At 42.8% G+C, this 19623-nt stretch overlaps 1 protein-coding gene across 26 annotated transcripts in view; it reads left to right on the plus strand.

Moving 5' to 3' along the window:
* ITSN1 (intersectin 1) overlaps positions 1–19623 on the plus strand; it is a 247605-nt gene that overhangs the window by 109435 nt on the left and 118547 nt on the right. For all 26 annotated transcript variants that reach the window (XR_014825148.1, XR_014825152.1, XR_014825153.1 and 23 more), the window contains 6 exons: positions 2289–2352; positions 5819–5956; positions 7785–7900; positions 12191–12453; positions 13292–13441; positions 13528–13668. Coding sequence is in view for 20 of the 26 variants with exons in the window: in XM_084992010.1 (XP_084848136.1) it covers positions 2289–2352; positions 5819–5956; positions 7785–7900; positions 12191–12453; positions 13292–13441; positions 13528–13668 (872 nt within the window). In the remaining 6 variants the exon portion in view is untranslated. The remainder of the gene's footprint in view (positions 1–2288; positions 2353–5818; positions 5957–7784; positions 7901–12190; positions 12454–13291; positions 13442–13527; positions 13669–19623) is intronic.

The raw sequence follows: 19623 nt of genomic DNA on the forward strand, positions 1-19623 counted from the left end.
CTCTGCCGCGACTGCTCAGCTTTGCCGTTGCAGTACACAAGCAGCTGTAGGTCTTGCTTAAATGAATGGACATGGCTATGTTGCAGTAAAATTTTATTTGCAAAAACAGGCAGCAGGTCACATGTGGCCTGTGGGCAGTGGTTGGCCAGTCCCTGTTCTAGATCATTTCCCTCATTTCAGAGACTAAGGAACTTTGTTTTACAGAGGCAAAGTAGTTTTCTATCCTTTTTTTTTTTTTTTTTAAAGGCTGCACTCATGGCAGTGAAGGTCCCAGGCCAGGGATTGAATTTCAGCTGCAGCTGCCACATTCGCAGCAGCTGTGGCAATGCTGGATCCTTTTAACCCACTGCTCCAGACCACAGATCAAACCCACATCTCCAAAGTGACCTGAGCGGCTGCAGTCAGGCTCTTACCCCTCTGCACCACAACGGGAACTCTGGGAAAGTAGTTTTCTTAATATCACAGGTCATTACTGAATAGAAGAGTCAGGAGTAGAATCTGAGTGTCCTGATATCCAGGCCCAGGGCTAGTTCTTTTCATTTGTCGTGACACATTTTATTGAAATTAGACAAAATATGAACTTCCTTTTATATAGTTCTGAAGTGGGCAGGATTGTTGCAAGTACAAATTAAAGCATTCTCTAGTTTTGCTAATTCTACTTTATTGTTGCCAGCATTCTAAATGCAATGTTAGGAGTTGCTGTCATGGCTCAGCAGTAGTGAACCCGACTAGCATCCTTGAGGATGAGGGTTCGATCCCCGGCCTCGCTCAGTGGGTTAAGGATCTGACGTTGCTGTGAGCTGTGGTATAGGTTGCAGATGCATCTCGGATCCTGAGTTGCTGTGGCATATTGCAGTAGCTACAGCTCCAATTTGACCCCTAGCCTAGGAACCTCCATATGCCACACTATGAAAGACAAAAAGACACACACACACACATACAAAATTAAATAAATAAATGCAATGTTAGAGACTAAACAGAATGATCAGTGGGAGTTCCTGCTATGACACAGCGATTGGCAGTGTCTTGGGAGCGCTAGGATACAGGTTTGATTCCCAGCCCAGCACAGTGGGTTAAGGATCTGGCGTTGCCACAGCTACGGCTTAGGTCACAAAAAGAAAAAAAAAATGATCAGTGAACTTTTCTCATTCTAGTATACCACAGAAGAAGCAAAATATTACATGTAGTCATCTTCCCACCATAATTGCTATTGCTTTCCATTCCATGGTCTGTCCATCATCCTGGGGCCACGCCTGGGGGTCACTGGTGGACAAAAGCCTTTTCTCTCTCTCCCCCAACAATGGTTTATTTAAACATTCAAAACCTTCCATGGTAGCCTTTGGTATCCAAGGCTAGTTTCCTGCCAGAAATGAAGATATTTACAAGTATTTTAAGAAATGAGAGCTGATTTTTGAGAGGAGGGTTGAAATTCCAGGAATTCTTCTTTATCGCTAACCTAGGAAGTGGCTCTGATATTAGCCATTTGAGCAACCTTGAGCAAGCCTTTTTTTTTTTTTTGGAAAAAAAAAAAAAAAAAGTCTTTATAATGGAATAGGTGGCAGAGTTCTCTCCTAAGGTGCCTTCTTTCTCTGCGATTCTCTGAATCTTGTGTGAATTTGCTCTTCGTCATGGTGGAAGCAGCAGGTGTTGGTAGAAGATTTTGAATTTAGAGAGACTAAGTTGCAGCTTTGTAAATAGAAACCCACAACAAATAGAGATGGTAACCCGGGAAAAATGGCAGGTTGTGTTTTGTGACTCTAATCTTTTACATTCTTGTTCTTCATCAAACATCTATTTAACAAAAATTTGTTGACTCTACACCAAAAGCTGTGCTTTGGGTTCCTGCCCTTTTTCATTGGGGCTTGATTGCCTTTTTAATTTATATATATTTTTGTCTTTCTGCCTTTTCTAGGGCTGCTCCCGCGGCATATGGAGGTTCCCAGGCTAGGGGTCGAATTGGAGCTGTTGCCAGAGCCACAGCAACTCGGGATCCAAGCCGTATCTGCAACCTATACCACATCTCACGGCAACGCCGGATCCTTAACCCACTGAGCAAGGCCAGGGATGGAACCTGCAACCTTATGGTTCCTAGTTGGGTTCGTTAACCACTGAGCCACGACGGAAACTCCTTGATTGCCTTTTTTAAAAGCCCCCTGGGTCATAGCAAATAATGTTTAAAGCACGGTGTTGTATGGAATTATATAGTGTGTATATGCAGGATAGTGGTCTTGCTAGACTGTAAAGATATACTGATTCATCTTTATGTTCTTTCCCTGGTTTTTGTTTAGGCCCTCAAGCAAGAACCATTCTTATGCAGTCAAGTTTACCACAGGCTCAACTGGCTTCCATATGGTAAGGAATGAAAATTCCTTGGTTTGTGTAAAATGGAAACTTTAATTCTTAAATTGGTGTGGCCTCACGAGTCTTCAGATTAACACCCCTATTATAAGGGGGAGGTATGCAGTGTGCTTCGTTTTTCCATGTGGTGTACTGATGACTTCTCATACTTTGCCGCCTTTCGATTTTAAAAAATACAAAAGCAGGAGTTCCCTGGTGGCTTGGCTGGTTAAGGAGTCCCTGTTCTCATTGCTATGGCTCTGGTTATTGCTGGGGCCCTGGTTCGATCGCTGGCCTCGGGCTTTCTGAATGCCTTGGACCCAGCCAAAAAAATAAATGAAAAGAAATAAATTAAAAAAAAAAAGAAAAATACGGAAGTAGAGAGATTAATAAATGAATGCTCAAGAACGCATAATACAGTTTAAGTAAGTCTCAGCTCACGTCTAGCCCTGGTTCTTCCCTCCTCTTTTCAATTATTTTAAGCTAAATCTCAGTCATTATATCATTTTCATCTGCATGTATTTCAGCTTATATCTCCAAGAGACATGGGGATTTTTTTTTTTCCTACGTGACAGTAATACCGATAATCCCCCTAAAGTGTTTAATAGTGGTTCTTATTAAGCTAATCAGATAGTGTTTATGTTCCTAGATTGCCTCATAACTTTAAAAAATTTTTATTTATTTTTTATTTATTTTTTTTTAGGGCAGTACCCAAGGCATATGGAGGTTCCCAGCCTATGGGTCGAATTGGAGCTAGAGCTGCCAGCCTACGTCACAGCCACAGCAACACTGGATCCAAGCTGCGTCTGCCACCTAACACCACAGCTCACAGCAACAACCAGATCCTTAACCCACTGAGTGAGGCCAGGGATCCAACCTGAGCCCTCGTGGATACTAGTCGGGTTCATTACCACTGAGCCACAATGGAAACTCCAGGATTCTTTACATTTAAATGTTGACTAGGATGGTTTCTTCAGGAGCGTGTATCTCACAGCTGTCAATTAGCCATTGATTCTGCTTGGAAAATGAACCTGGTCTGTACCATAGGGCGTACCTGCTACGTTCGTGATTTTGCTGCAGGCACATTGATGGGGCTGTTTCATAAGTGGTCGAATGCCAGTGCTGCTCTTTTTGCCCACCCTGGTCCCTTCTGCTTTGTATTAAAGGGTCTGCCTTTTGCAACAGAGTAATAGTAGATCAGTTAACAAATGTCTTGCATCTCTGACACATCCAGATGTCTTTAAGTCTGGGTGTGTACCAGTATCCTAGGGCCATCTGAAATAACAACTGAAGACCTAGCATTTACGGAGAGTGGGTTGTTCTCACGGCACTAGAACTCTATGAAGTATTTAAGATTCTCATTTATAACCTGCCCTCTTTGGAAAGACTACTTTAGTCTTCTCCTGCTGGCATGTTAGATTCTTCTTCCACACAGTAAAAATACGTAAGGTTAATGTGTACAGCCATTCTTTAGACAAGTATGGGAAAAAAACAAATAGTAATTCCAGGAGTTCCTATTGTGGTACAGCAGAAACGAATCCGACTAGGAACCATGAGGTTTCAGATTTGATCCCTGGCCTCATTCAGTGGGTCAAGGATCCGGTGTTGCCATGAGCTGTGGTGTAGGTCGTAGGCATGGCTCGGATCTGGCGTTGCTGTGGCCGGGGTGTAGGGTGTAGGCCGGTAGCTACAGTTCCAGTTCGACCCCTAGCCTGGGAACCTCCATGTGCTGTGGGTGAGGCCCTAAAGAAAGACAAAAAAAAAGAAAAAAAAAAAAGGAATTCCACCTTCTTTTTAATTGAATTTTCCTAGGAGCGGGCAGTGGTAGGGGCGTGGCAAGGAGAAAGAACAAGGTAAAACAGGCAGGGTTTTCATTTGTGGTTCGGTTCTGCTTAAAGGCAGAAGTCTGGCATTAGGAAAAGGCAAAGCCGGAGGGGGAGTTCCCATCGTGGCTCAGCGGAAAGGAACCTGACTAGTATCCATGAGGACGCAGGTGCAATCCCTGGCCTTGCTCAGTGCATTAAGGATCTGGCATTGCCATGAGCTGTGGTGTAGGTCGCAGGCACGGCTCAGATCTGACGTTGCTGTGGTTGTGGTGTAGGCTGGCAGCTACAGCTCTGATTTGACCCCTAGCCTGGGAGCTTCCGTATGCCTCAGGTGTGGCCCTAAAAAGACCAAAAAAAAAAAAAAAAAAAAAAAAGAAGAAGAAGAAGAAGAAAGCAAAGCCAGAGGGACAGAAAGGAGATCAGTGGTTACCAGGGGCTGGGGGCAAAGGAATCAGTGATTGTAAAGAGACATGGGGGAATTTGGGGTGGTGGTCAAACTGTTCTGTATATTGTAGTAGTTACACAACGGAATGTGTTTGTCAAAACTCGCAGCGTTGTATTCCTCCAGAAGGAGTGGATGTTACTGTATGGATATTGTACCTTTAAAAAAAAAAGTATGCCACCTGAAGAATTTCACATTAAGGAGGAGTTTGATTTATGGCCTCAGTAAAGTCAGTTGCCCAGTGTAGCATCTGTCCTGTTGGCCTTTTAGAGAACTCTTTGTTGTCGTGCATCCTCTTCTGGTGTCCAGAAGTTGTTAGGTCACGTCACATTGTTGGACTTGCTAGACAAATCTGTTTACTCTCATTAGCTGCTAGGACAAGTCGGTTATGAAGAATGATGGTGATTGAATCCTAAGATTAAGGAGCAGAAAACATCTTGCCTCTGTGGCTGGAGGGTGTAAAGGTCCACCCTTGTGGGCCTTAATCAGGGATTCGGTCCAATAAGCTGAATCTGGTCTGCACCTGTTTTTATAAATGAAGTTTTATTGCGAGAACAACCATGCCCATTCATTTACTGATATACTGTCTATGGCTACTTTCCTGCCACAGCAGCAGAATTCAGTGTGGTAGAGATTGCGTGTTCTGCAAAGCTTAAATATGTACTGTCTGACCCAATAGTTTGCAGAGCAAAGTGTTTAAAGACGCACATGGAATGTGAGTATGATATGTCTTAAGTGGGGTTTTAAGGTTGAGAAGCATGTAATTATAATCATGCTTAACATCTATTGAATCCTGAACCCTATCCCAACTCTATGGATTGTATCATTGTGTCTTTGCAACAGTGGTATGAAGTAGGTACTATTTTTCTAAACGGAGGCGCAGAGACACTCAGTTGGCCTGCCATCAGAATAAGAAAATTGAGCATTGAAATCACTCACGAAGGAGTTCCGTCCTGGCGCAATGGAAACAAATCTGACTAGGAACCATGAGGTTGCGGGTTTGATCCCTAGCCTCACTCAGTGGGGTAAGGATCCGGCATTGCTGTGGCTGTGGTGTAGGCTGGCAGCTACAGCTCCGATTGGACCCCTAGCCTGGGAACCTCCCTATGCTGCAGGTGTGGCCCTAAAAAAGACAAAAATTAAACAAATCACTCATGAAGAGTAAAGATGCATTTTCATGAAACGAGGTTACAATGACTTTTTTGCCGAATAGGAATCTTTCTGACATTGATCAAGACGGAAAACTTACAGCAGAAGAATTTATCCTGGCTATGCACCTAATTGATGTAGCTATGTCCGGCCAACCACTGCCACCAGTCCTGCCTCCAGAATACATTCCACCTTCCTTTAGGTAAGGAATATTTGGCTCATAAAAGAAATCGTGTGCCGAGTATATGCATTTCAAGCCTGGCTTTCTTGGCTGTGTCTTATCGTCGCTGTTCATTCCTGGAAAGTAAATGAACTCTCCGTGAGTTCATGAACATCTTCTTGTGTAGGTTTTGTGCCAGTTTTTGCCTGTTCTGTTCTTTAAAGTACTTGCTAGTAAAACAGTCAAGTAAAACATTGACTGATGTTGGTGATGTTGAAACCGTCCGTATAATCAACGCTCAGCAAAAATGTGAGCCGTTAAAGTGAAATGGTATCAACCTGCACATAGAAAATAAAGCAAGGAGATTCTGCCTGTGAATTCTGCATATTCCAGAGGTAGCAAAAGACTGGCAATGTAGAATTTATAAGCAGAAAGATAACTAAAGAAAATGTTCCTGATCTGAAACACAGTCATGTCAGGAAGATGTGCTCTCGTGGAGACGTCAAGACAGTAGATCAAGGTCCAGCCGGGAGGAGTCCTCGGTGACTGGTATCCTCTGCCTACGTGCAGCCCTCCTGGACAACTGCATCTCAAGGCTTTAACTTAAAAGGCCAATTTGGGGAGTTTCCCGTTGTGGCTCAGTGGGTTAAGAACACGACACAGAGTCTGCGAGGATGCGGGTTCCTTCCCTGGCCCTCACTCCATGGGTTAAGGATCCAGTGTTGCCATAAGCTATGGTATAGGCCGCAGACGCGGCTCTGATCCCTCTTTGCTGTGGTGTAGGCCTCGGGTGCGGCTCCAAATCGACCCCCAACCTGGGAACGTCCATATGCTGCAGGGGCAGTGTAAAAAGAAAGAGAAAAAAAGACACATTTGAGATCTTACAAGTGCAAAGCGAGCAATAAAAATACACCTAAGAATTTCTGTCCTACTTCCTCAAATGTCAGGAAAGCCTGGGGGGGTACGTCCCCATAAAAGTAAAAGAAACGGAGCCATCCCCATCAGCAAGGACATGGTACAGGGCAAGGTGAGAAAGCAGTGACTGGTTGCTGGGCACTTTGTCCATAAGATTGCACAGCTACAAGAATCACTACAAGAGATACGTAACATGGGAAGCAGATGAAAAAACATAAACAGAAAACAGGTAGATCAGGACTTTTTTCCCCGGGCTAGGGTTCGAATCAGAGCTTCAGCTGATGGCCTACCCCACAGCCACAGCAACACGGGATCCGAGCTGCGTCTGCAGACCTACACCACAGCTTGCAGGTACACTGGATCCTTAACCCACTGTGCGGGGCCAGGGATGGACCCCTCTTCCTCGAGGATACTAGCCAGGTTCGTTACTCCTGAGCCCTGATGCGAACTCCAGGAGGATCCGTTTAAGAGAGCAAGGTTAATGGTGTAGAGTAAGTGATTTGTTTTACAGACAGTTCATGTGTTTGTTAAGAGGTAAAGTGGAGAGACTTTGTAAAGAGAGACGCTTCTCCCCAGCTGAGCTGCTGCTCTTCCTTTGGAAGAATTAAATGTCCTTAGAGGGTTTTGGTCATAACAGCAAACACTATGTCCCAGGTGCTGCTCGAGCCACTTAGTGATTATTCACTGATTGAATCCTTTGCAATTGCTCTAATTTTGGTGATGATTCGCTTCATTTCGACAAGTTTGGCAGTCAGTCTGATGCTCAGATATTCATTTAAAAAAATTCTCAGTAAATAGAGAAGACCAAATCTTTTCCTCATTAAACATGAAATTTGCTCCATTGTATGTGGCATAATCTTTACAGTTTTTTTTCTTTCATAATTTTCTCAATTTTACCTAGACAGCCTTATGTGAATTCATGGTTTTTTTTTTTTTTTTTCCTGCACCATTACAGAAGAGTTCGATCTGGCAGTGGCATATCTGTCATTAGCTCAACATCAGTGGATCAGAGGTTACCAGAGGAACCTGTTTTAGAAGATGAACAGCAGCAACTAGAAAAGAAACTACCTGGTGAGACAGTCTTTCTATTTGAGTTATAGCATAATAGAGATTTTCTGTTTTCTGTTTTCTTTCTTTTTTTTTTTTTTTAATGGCCCCAAGTGCAGCACATGGAGGTTCCCAGTCTAGAGGTTGAATTGGAACTACAGCTGCGAGCCTACACTGCAGCCACAACCACTTGGGATCTGAGCCTCGTCTGCAGTCTACACCACAGCCTGCAGCAGCGTTGGATTCTTAACCCACTGAGAGGGGCCAAGGATCAAACCAATGTCCTCATGGATACTAGTCAGGTTTGTTTCCACTGAACCACAAGAACTCCAGATTTTCTGTCTTTTAAGGCAAAGATGGAGGTAAATATAAATTTAGCTTTTGACATTCTTTCTCTGTGCCTTAGTCAGAAAGGAGCCACTTTTAATACACTTTTGGATTTGAATATATGTGTAGAAATAAGAACATTTTGTACTGTGCCAATGCCCCTTGCACTAGTTTTTAAATTGAAATCCGATCATTTACCCCATAACAAAAATTTTATAAATGTTATCTCTAAAACACTCAAAATGGGTAAGCCTTTAAAGTGGTCGCTTAAATACCACCAGTGCAGAAGGCAGACATGTACAGTTGTCTACTGTTGTTTTCTCATGTTGTTATAAAATTGAAAGCTCCTTGATAACAAGAAGCTATTTTAAATGTAATCTGAACCTAATTTAAATGATCCTCATTTATAATGATAACTTCATCGTACGGTTAAATATTCTATGGTAGCTTTGAATTAGTAATGACGAGATTATAAGTGATACTGAGAAACACTAGTCAAATTTATTATGGAGTCTCTTTAAGTTAAATACTCTGTCAGTGTCATTTTGCTGCATTTAAAGTGCTGGGGGTGTGCAGCGTTGGTGGTATAGTGGTGAGCATAAAGTGCTGGGGTGGGGGGGAGTTCCCGTCGTGGCGCAGTGGTTAACGAATCCGACTAGGAACCATGAGGTTGCGGGTTCAATCCCTGGGCTTGCTCAGTGGGTTGACGATCCGGCGTTGCCATGAATTGTGGTGTAGGTCGCAGATGTGTCTCGGATCCCACGTTGCTGTGGCTCTGGCATAGGCCGGTGGCTACAGCTCCGATTGGACCCCTAGCCTGGGAACCTCCATATGCCACGGGAGCGGCTCCAGAAAAGGCAAAAAGACAAAAAAAAAAAGTGCTAGGTGATAATTGATCTGCTCAGGACACTGGCTCTCCTAGTTTCCTCAAAATTACTTTTTGTTCACTACAGACTCCTTACTGAAAACATTCTTTGTGCAAGTGTGTGGAGTACAGAGAAGAATGTAAATGTCAATAATACTTGATCTGTACACTCTAGAAGGTTATAATACAACTGAGGATTTAAGACATTCATATAAACAATCATCAGAGCAGTATATATGGATGATAAATTCCTAAAGACAGAATTTTAGATGCACAGCAGAGCTTAGTTATGGCTGGTTGGCATAGACTCAGAAACACCTATGTGATCAAATCTCTATTTCCATTGAGTTGAGATTTGAAGAATAATAGGGTCTTCCATGCAAGTGGAAAGGAGGAATATTTCAGGTTTTTTTTTTTTTTTTTTTTTTTTTGTCTTTTTGTCCTTTTTTAGGGCCACACCCATGGCATATGGAAGTTCCCAGACTAGGGGTCAAATCAGAGCTGTAGCTGCTGGCCTACTCCACACCTCATGGCAACGCTGGATCCTTAACCCACTGAGCGAGGCCAAGGATGGAACCCGTATCCTAATGGGTGCTGGTCAGGTTTGTTACTGCTGAGCCACAATGGAAACTCCCACAGTTCAGGTTTTTAATAATGGGAATAAAGTCTTAAAGCAAATAAGGACAAGAATCCTTAGAATTTGGAATTTTCTTTTTCTGTTGGTGGAAGACATTCCATTAAAAGTTTTCAACAGGATGTGGCATTATTAAAGTTTTTGGTTAGTGCATTCTTTCTTTCATCATCCATTTATTATGCGCACCACAAACAGGGTCAGACTTTGAAATTAAAAAGCTATAGAGGGACTTTCAGTTTTGTTTTATAAATTGAGGTAAAATTCATTAACATAAAATTGATCATTTAAAAATATACAATTCAGGGAGTTCCCGTCATGGCTCAGCAGTTAACGAATCCGACTAGCATCCGTGAGGGTTCGGGTTTGATCCCTTGCCTCGCTCAGTGGGTTAAGGATGTGGTGTTGCCATGAGCCGTGGTGTAGATTGCAGACATGGCTTGGATCTGCATTGCTGTGGCTGTGGCATAGGCCAGTGGCTACAGCTTGGATTGGACCCCTACCCTGGAAACCACCATATGCCTCGGGTACGGCCCTAAAAAGACAAAAAATAAATAAAAATAAAAATGTATAATGCAGTGGCTAAATCAGCTTGGGCTGCCCTAATGAAATATCAGAGTCTGGGTGGCTTAAACAGCAGAGATTTCTTTGTCACAGTTTTGGAGGATGGGAGCTAGGATCAGGGTGCCATCCACTTCCGTCCCTGGGGAGGCTTGGCTTCCTGACTTGCAGGTGGCAGCATCCTCACTAGGTCCTCACGTGGCCTTTCCTCCATGTGTACACATGGAAAGAGAAAGGGAGCTCTCTTCCTTTGCTTAGAAGGCCACTAATTCAAAATGAGGGCCCCATCCTCCTGACCATATCTTAACCTGAATTGCAAAGATCCCATCTCCAAATAGTGACCCACTGGGGGTTAGGGCTTCAGAAGATTGATCAGTGGGGTGGAGAAGAGTCAGTCTAAAACAGTGGCCGTACCTGGTTACTCTCCATTGTCCTTTGTCCCCACCCTTTGTCAATCACCAGTTTATCTCCTCTGAGTATTTCAAACAAATGGTATCATGCAGTCGGTGAGCTTCTTTCACTTAGCATAAGGTATTTGAGATTCACCCACATTGTAGCATGTATCACTACTTCACTCCTTTCTCTGGCTGAGGGAACTGTCAGTTTTAAGGTGGCCGAGTGAAACGGATATCGCCTCCTCTGAAGTCACTCAAGGAGCAAGGAGAACAAGAAAGCAAAACATGCTCGCCATCCTCAATCTCTCATCCTTAAGTACAGTGTGTAAGAAAGTTTGTCCCAAGCAGTGAAGGCCAGACAGGAGTGTGGGAAGAAGCCAAGAAAGGATGCTCTCAGCTCCACATCTCAAGACAAAGTGTGAAGTGACAGTTCTTGAAATAGATTGGAAACAATGCGAACGCCGTGCTCCGCAGGCTGGCCGTGGGAGCTTCCCTTGTCTGGGGCTGGCTCCAAGGAGAAGCAGATGAAGCAGACACAAAATTGAGTAGACACGGCTGAAAACACAGTAAGGGACGTGGAGGATGGAATTAAAAACAAGTGAAATAAAATGTATTGAAACAGTGTTAGCAAGGATTAGAGAAAAAAAAATAATTGGCCCGAAGCTAGGTCTAAAATTCATAATTGGTGTTCTCAAAGAAGGAAGCTGAGTAATGGGTTAGTAAAAAATAATTTATCAAATGTCCTCTGTAACGGTGAGGGCACAGCCTGCTCTGGAGTGTGAAACAAGGATACGTACCTTCCTACCTCTGCCTTCAGGAACTGCATTGTTTGTTAAAATTGAGGACAGATCAGCACAGTTTTAAGCAAAGGAAAAAGAGGTAGAAAAGGAGAGATTCATGGTACAGAAGAGATGGGGTTAATACTGAATCAAGGTCATAGAGAAGGGAAAGTGTAGAGTAACAGGGACGGTATGGAGATTGGGGGATTTTTTTTAATTCTTTGCCTTTTTTTTTTAAGGGCCACACCTGCGGCATATGAAGATTCCCAGGATAGGGGTCCAGTTGGGGCCATAACTGCTGGTCTACGCCAGAGCCACAGCAACATCAGATCTGAGTCACATCTGCAACCTATACCACAGCTCACGACAAGGCCAGGTCGTTAACCCACTGAGCAAGGCCAGGGATCAAACCTCAACCTCATGGTTCCTAGTCGGATTTGTTAGCCACTGAGCCACAGAGGGAACTCCTGGAGATTGGGAGATGATGCAGACCTGCTAGGGAAAGATGATTCTGGAAACCGTTTTTGGTGTTTTGAGCACCACCACGGGGTGTCCACCTGGAGCGGGGAGGATATAAGCAGGGGGTTGGGTCAAGGGCATTTTCACAGCGCTTATCATTGAAGGCACACGTGGAAGCTTAGGGAGTTCTGGTTTGCATTTACACTACACCTATCAAATATGCCATTGAGTTTTTCCTTTGAAAATCGCATGTCGAAAGCAAGGCTTTTCATAATTGTGCTGTCTCTCCTTGTGAAGTAACCTTCGAAGATAAGAAGCGAGAGAACTTTGAGCGTGGCAACCTGGAACTGGAGAAGCGGAGACAGGCGCTCTTGGAGCAGCAGCGCAAAGAGCAGGAGCGCCTGGCGCAGCTGGAGCGGGCGGAGCAGGAAAGGAAGGAGCGGGAGCGCCAGGAGCAGGAGCGCAAGAGACAGCTGGAGCTGGAGAAGCAGCTGGAGAAGCAGCGGGAACTAGAACGGCAGAGAGAGGAGGAGCGCAGGAAAGAAATCGAGAGGCGAGAGGTGAGCCGCTGGGGGAGGGGGGCGCCCCGTAATTAGCATGTGTGTTCTCTTGAGAGTCCTTGAAGTAATATATTAATGCAGTCTTTTTATTAACATTTGGTAGTTTTAGTTATTCACGAACGTGTGTCATCACTATGTCATTAACTCACAGAGAAACTCTTGGCGTTCCCGTCGTGGCTCAGTGGTTAACGAATCCGCCTAGGAACCGTGAGGGTTGAGGGTTCGATCCCTGGCCTTGCTCAGTGGGTTAAGGATCCGACGTTGCTGTGAGCTGTGTAGATGCGGCTCCGATCCTGTGCTAGTGTGGCTCTGGTGTAGGCCGGCAGCTATGGCTCCGATTGGACCCCTAGCCTGGGAACCTCCATATGCCACGGGTGTGGCCCAAGAAATGGCAAAAAGACCAAAAACAACAAAAAAAAAGAAACTCGTACCCATTAAACTGTCACTCCCATTCCTCCCGCCTCCTTGCCCTGGACAACCGCGAATTTACTTTCTGTTCTTCCAGACTTCCCTATTCTGGACATTTTGTATAAATGGAATCATATGATATCTGACCTTTTTGGGGGGGCCGTGTTTGCAGCATGCAGATGTTCCCAGGCCAGGGACCGAACCTCTGCCACAGCAGTGACAATGCCAGATCCTTAACCTGCTGAGCCACCAGAGAACTCCCAGGAATACTCTATTTATGGAAATTTTTTTTGCTTTTTATAGTGAAAATTTCTTATAATGTTTAATAACATCCCATCCCTGAAAGAATAGACTTCACTAGATGTAACATTTATTAAGAGACATTGTGTAGTATCAGAACTGAAAAATTAATAAATTGTGTATGTCACAGGCTGCAAAACGAGAGCTTGAAAGGCAACGACAACTTGAGTGGGAACGAAATCGAAGACAAGAACTATTAAATCAAAGAAACAAAGAACAAGAGGACATAGTTGTGCTGAAAGCAAAGAAAAAGACTTTGGAATTCGAATTAGAAGCTCTAGTGAGTCCTTTGATTATGCTTAGGGATTCGACTTGCATCGAACCATTAAGGTGCTAATGATTCTTATTCTTTTTCATTTGTTAAAGAATGATAAAAAGCATCAACTAGAAGGAAAACTTCAAGATATCAGATGTCGATTGACGACCCAAAGGCAAGAAATTGAGAGCACAAACAAATCTAGAGAGTTGAGAATTGCCGAAATCACCCATCTCCAGCAACAATTACAGGTGAGAAAATACGTCCCTTAAAAGCTTGTTCTCTGATTTATTTCATTCAGTTATTCACTTAACAAACATCAAGCATCTACCAGGCTCTGGGAAGCCCAGATGAAGTACACAAGGTCCTTGCCCAAAAGTAGGCTATCTAGGAACTCTGTACACTTGCTGAGACTGCTGCATGCCAGCTCAGTGCAAGCTCTGGTAGGCAGTGAGGGTCCAGCAGTGGACAGCATGGAGCTTACCTCTGTTTGCAGAGGAGACAAGCACTAATAAAATAAGACAAGTATGTACTCTGTTAGAAGTTGAAAAGTGGGAGTTCCCGTCTTAGCTCAGTGGTTAACGAATCCGACTAGGATCCGAGAGGTTGCGGGTTCAATCTCTGGCCTTGCTCAGTGGGTTAAGGATCTGGTGTTGCTGTGAGCTGTGGTATAGGTCGCAGACATGGCTCGGATCCCTCGTTGCTGTGGCTCTGGTGTAGGCTGATGGCTACAGCTCCAATTAGACCTCCATATGCTGCGAGAGCAGCCCTAGAAAAGGGAAAAAAAAAAAGAAGTTGAAAAGTGCTCTAGAGAACAAGTGGGAGAAAGGATAGAGAGTCCCTAGCAATAAAGAGGGCTCTGATTTTAAATAAGGTGGTCAGGACAGGCCTCTCTGTGAGCATGCTATATGGGCAAAGACTTGAAAGAGGTAAATGGCTGGACCTTGTGGATATCTGGCAGAGCATGTTCTAGGTAGGGAAACAGTTACGCAGAAGACCTGAGGCCATAGCTGGTCTCTGGGATGCCAGTTACCCCATGGTGGGAGCAGGTAGGGGCTGGATCACATAGGACCTGCAGTCCACTCCTGGGACTTTGGCTTTACCATGATAAGCCAAGAAAGAAGGGCGATTAAGTATATGAGGGGGAGTTTCAGAGATATACATGCATAGAGAATAGTTGAAGACACAATGGAGTATGCTTAAGAGATTCTACTTTCATTTTATTACTTATCCACTCTTGACCACCAAGCTGCTATAATATCTCTTGGTTTGGTTTCAGGTGTTGAGCTGGGGGTAATCAAATCCATGTAGATATTCTTCTGCATATCATCATGAAAGATGATCAGTTTTGAACATTGTGACTTTTTCTCAGCCCGATGTTTTTGAGATTTATCCATATTGTGGAGTGTGATCAGTAGTTTGTTCCTTTTCGTCACTGTATACTCTTTCCTTATTTATCCCCTCACCTGCTGAGTGACGTGTAAATTTTTTTTCCAGTGTGGGAGTTCTATGAATAGAGCTGCAATGTGTATTTATAGGTCTTTATGTGGAAATATGTTTTATTTCTCATGGTGAAATTTAGGAGTGAAATTACTGTGTCATGTAAGTATGGGCTTAACTCTATCAGAAACGATCAAACTTTCCAAAGTGGTTGTATCATTTTACATTCTCACCAGCAGTGAGTGAATGCTTCAGTTGTTCCCTATCCTTGTCAACACTTGGTATTGTCATTCTTTTTAGTTTTAACATCTTTGATGGGTGTGTAATGGCTCATGTGGCTTTAATTTGCATTTCCCGGAAGGCTAATGCTGTTGGGCATGGTTTCATGTGTGGATTAGCATGTATCTTCCTCCATGTATCTTTTGTGACCAGATCTTTAGCTCATTTTTTCTTGGTTATCGTATTATCAAAGTTCTTTATATATGCTTATAAAAATCCTTTCTACACTCTGTTCCGTCCCATTGATCTATCCTTTCACTAGTATTTTACTCTTTTGATAATTTTAGTTCTCTAATAATTTTTTGAAATCAAGTAGGGAGGGTTCTTCAATATTTCTCTTTCTTAGAGTTCCTGTTGTGACACAGCAGAAACAAATCTGACTAGTATCCATGAGGATGCAGGTTCAATCCCTGGCCTTGCTCAGTGGGTTAAGGATCTGGTGCTGCTGTGAGCTGTGGTGTAGGTTGCAGACGCAACTTGGATCTGGCATTGCTGTGGCTCTGGTATAGGCCAACAGCTACAGTGCTGATTGGACCCCTAGCCTGGGAACCTCCATATTTCTCTTTCTCAAATTGTTTTGGCTATTTTAGGTCCTTTTACATTTCCGCATAATCTTTAAAATCAGCATGTCAGTTTTTAGAAAGGTACTTAGAATTTTTATTAGAATTCCATCCAATTTACAGATCAATGCAGGAAGAGTTGACACTGTAACACTATTGAGTCTTATGGTATCTCTCAATTTTATTTGGCTGTTTTAAATTTCTTGCAGCAGTGTATTGTAGTTTTCAGTGTACAAGTCTTCCACAAGTTTAGCCCTAATGATTTCAAAGTTTTCTGTCTTTTTAGGGCCGTACCTGGGGCATATGGAGGTTCCCAGGCTAGGGGTCAATTTGGAGCTGCAGCTGCCGGCCTATGCCACAACAACGCCAGATCTGAGCCACATTTACAGCCTACGCCACAGCTCACGGCAATGCTGGATCCTTAACCCACTGATTGAGGCCAGGGATCGAACTTGCATCCTCATGATGGGTTTGTTACCGCTGGGCCACAGTGGGAATACCATAATTATTTCAAAGTTTTTGATGCTATTGTGTATTACATATTTTAATTTCGGTTTACAGTTGTTTGATGCCGGCGTGTAGAAACAGAATTCATTTTTATATATTGACCTTGTATCTGCGATACTCCTTAGCTCATTTATTCTAATAGTTTTATTAGAGCTCCCTTAGAATTTCTACATGCATAAACATCATGAATAAAGATAACTTTATTTTAGAGTTCCCTGGTGGCTCAGCAGTGAAAAGATCTGGTGTTGTCACCGCTGTGGTTTGGGTCACTGCTGTGGTGCAGGTTTGATCCCTGGCCTGGGAACTTAGGTATGCCATGTGTGAAGCCGGAAAAAAAAAAAAAAGTAACTTCATTTCTTATTTTTCAATCTGTATGCCTTTTATTTCTTTTTTTGTCTTGATCGTGTTGATCATTGCGTTGATCTGCACTCATCACAACCCCCAGGACTATGCTCAGTAGAGGTGGCGAGAGTCTTGTTCTTGATCTTGGAGGGGAAACATTCAGTCTCTTGCCACGAAGTATGACGTTAACTGTAGGGTTTTTTCATATATGCCTTTTATCAGGTGGAGGGACTGCCATTTTGTTCCATGCTTGCCGAGAGTTTTTATCATGAATCGGTGTTGAAATTTTTTTTCTCCTGCATCTATTGAGATGTTTATCTGTTTTTTCTCCTTTGTCTTATTAATATGGTGATTGGCATTGACTGAAATTTGAATGTTAAACCAACCTTCCATTCTTGGGGTAAGTTGCACTTGGTCATGATATATTAATCTTCAAGAAATATTTTACTGAATTCAACTTGGTATTATTAGAGATCTTTTTTTTTTTTTTTTTTTTTTTTTTTGTCTTTTTGCTTTTTCTAGGGTCACTCCCACAGCATGTGGAGGTTCCCAGGCTAGGGGTCTAATCAGAGCTGTAGCTGCTGGCCTATGCCAGAGCCACAGCAATGCCAGATCTGAGCTGCGTCTGTGACCTATACCACGGCTCAGGGCAATGCCAGATCCTTAACCCACTGAGCAAGGCCAGGGATTGAACCCGCAACCTCATGGTTCCTAGTCGGATTCATTAACCACTGAGCCATGACGGGAACTCCTAGAGATCTTTTCATTTAAACTCCTGAGTGATATTAGTTTATTATTTTCTCATAGTGTCCTTGTCTAGCTTCGGTATCAGGTTCATAAATAAGAAAATAAGCTGTATTCTTTTCTCCTTTATTTTATAAAACTTTGTTACATGGTTGTGTTCCCTTGATACCCCTCGGGCACTGGTTCCAGGTTGACTGTGGGTGCTTGTCCTTTATGTACAATGGATAGGACAGTAGTCCTTCTGTATTTGTATATTTGGGTTGAAATTTGATCCAGAATCCTAGGCTGATGGACTCTGGATATGATGGTCTGATTTTAGTGGTAGTTGCCATTTATTGAAGGCCTGGCATGTGCCAGGTCTGCTCAGTACCTAAGCCCTTAATGTGACTATTTAATAGAGTCCCACAACGATCTGGTAAGGGCACTACCATTGCTCTTGTGTTATAGGTGAGAAAGTGAAGGGAACATTCTAGACTCAGTTTCTAGCATTCGATTTCTAAAGGGGACAGGAATCCAAATTTCACCCTGGGCCTGCCTGACTTCAAGACTTCCAACCTTAACACTGCATTGCCTCCTTAGCTAACCTCATCAGCTTCTCTCTTAAAATCCTATATATTTCTATAAACTTTCTCTCACCTCCTGGAATAGTTTCAAGTTCCAAGTTCAGTACACTTGGTTGGCATGTACACATGTAACCAACCCTAGGATTTGGAGAGCTGAATGTACTACACCATTTTATGTAAGGGACTTGAACACCCTCGGATTTTGCTATTGAGGGGATCCTGGGACCAGTCCCCCTTAGATACTGAGGGTGACTGTGTTTCTTCTTAAATTTTTGGTGGCATTTACTAGTGAAGCCTTTTGCGCTTGGAGCTTTCTTTTTGGTGGGACTTTTAATTGCAAAGTTTACTCAACAGACACAAGGCTATTCCAGTTTTCTATTTCTTCTTTAGTCTATATGGATAATTTGTGTCTTTCAATGAATTTGTCCATTTCAAGTCTGTAGTATCTGTAGTGATGTTACCTTTTTCATTCCTGAGGCTGGGAATGTGTATCTTTTGTCTCCCATTCCAACTCCTCCTCTCCTTCTTCCTTCTTTTTTTTTTTTTGTCTTTTTTGTTGTTGCTATTTCTTGGGCCGCTCCTGCGGCATATGGAGGTTCCCAGGCTAGGGGTCGAATCGAAGCTGTAGCCACCGGCCTACGCCAGAGCCACAGCAACGCGGGATCCGAGCCGCGTCTGCAGCCTACACCACAGCTCACGGCAACGCCGGATCGTTAACCCACTGAGCAAGGGCAGGGACCAAACCCGCAACCTCATGGTTCCTAGTCGGATTCGTTAACCACTGCGCCACGACGGGAACTCCCTTCTTCCTTCTTTCCTTCCTCTCCCTTCCCTTCCTTCTCCTTCTTTTCATCAGTCTAGCTGGGAGCTTATTGGTTTTGTATTTTAAGTAAGCTTTTGGTTTTATTGATTTTTTTTCTTCATATTTCATTTACTTAGGCTTCTTATTATTTCCGTCCATCTACTTGAGTTTAATTTGATTTTTTTTTCTAGCCTCATAAGGAGGAAGCTTAGATTATCAGAAATGAAGTTCCAAATTCAATAATATATAAACATTTTAAGCTATAAATTTCCTTCTAAGCATTGCCATAACCATATGATACACATTTTAATATGTTGTATTTTTATAGTCAATCAGTTCAAAAGCTTTTTTTGATTGCCTTTTGTCATTTATTTGATGAGTAATTCAGAATTATGCTATTTGGTTTCCAAACACGTGGATTTTTTTTCCAGTTGTCTTATTGACTTTTGATTTATTTATGGTATGATCTTTGAACATACTCTATGTGATATTCATCCTTTTTAATCCTTTTAAGTTTATTGAGACTTATGGCTCCTCATGTGATCTGTCTCAGTTGAATATTCCATATGCACTTTAATAATGTGAACTCTGTTGAAATTGGGTAGAGTATCCCCAAAATGTCAGTGGATCAAGTTAATTCATGGTGTTGTTCATGTCTTCTTTGTCCCTACTGATTATCATTGTGGTCCTAATCAATTTAAGATATTAGGATAGGACATATAATGTTTAAGTATCAGAAGTTCACTGCTTGAGATTGTTTGGAAATACTTAAGGATGCATGCACCTTTTAAAAGTATATTCTTCTATATGATTCACACTCATCTTTATGTGTCTTGCATTGACTATAAGAAGTTTCGTAAAATATTCCCTTGGAAAATTGAGGAGTGAAGGCCATGTGTTTATTTATTACCTCATCAAATGCTATTATGTCCAAACATAATATTTTTATTATTTAAGATTGATGCTATG

This window comes from Sus scrofa, chromosome 13, assembly GCF_054392235.1.
Source record: "Sus scrofa isolate SSC_HxYL_T2T_F1_AM1 chromosome 13, Sscrofa_HxYL_maternal_Yorkshire_Landrace_v2.0, whole genome shotgun sequence".
NCBI lineage: Eukaryota > Metazoa > Chordata > Mammalia > Artiodactyla > Suidae > Sus > Sus scrofa.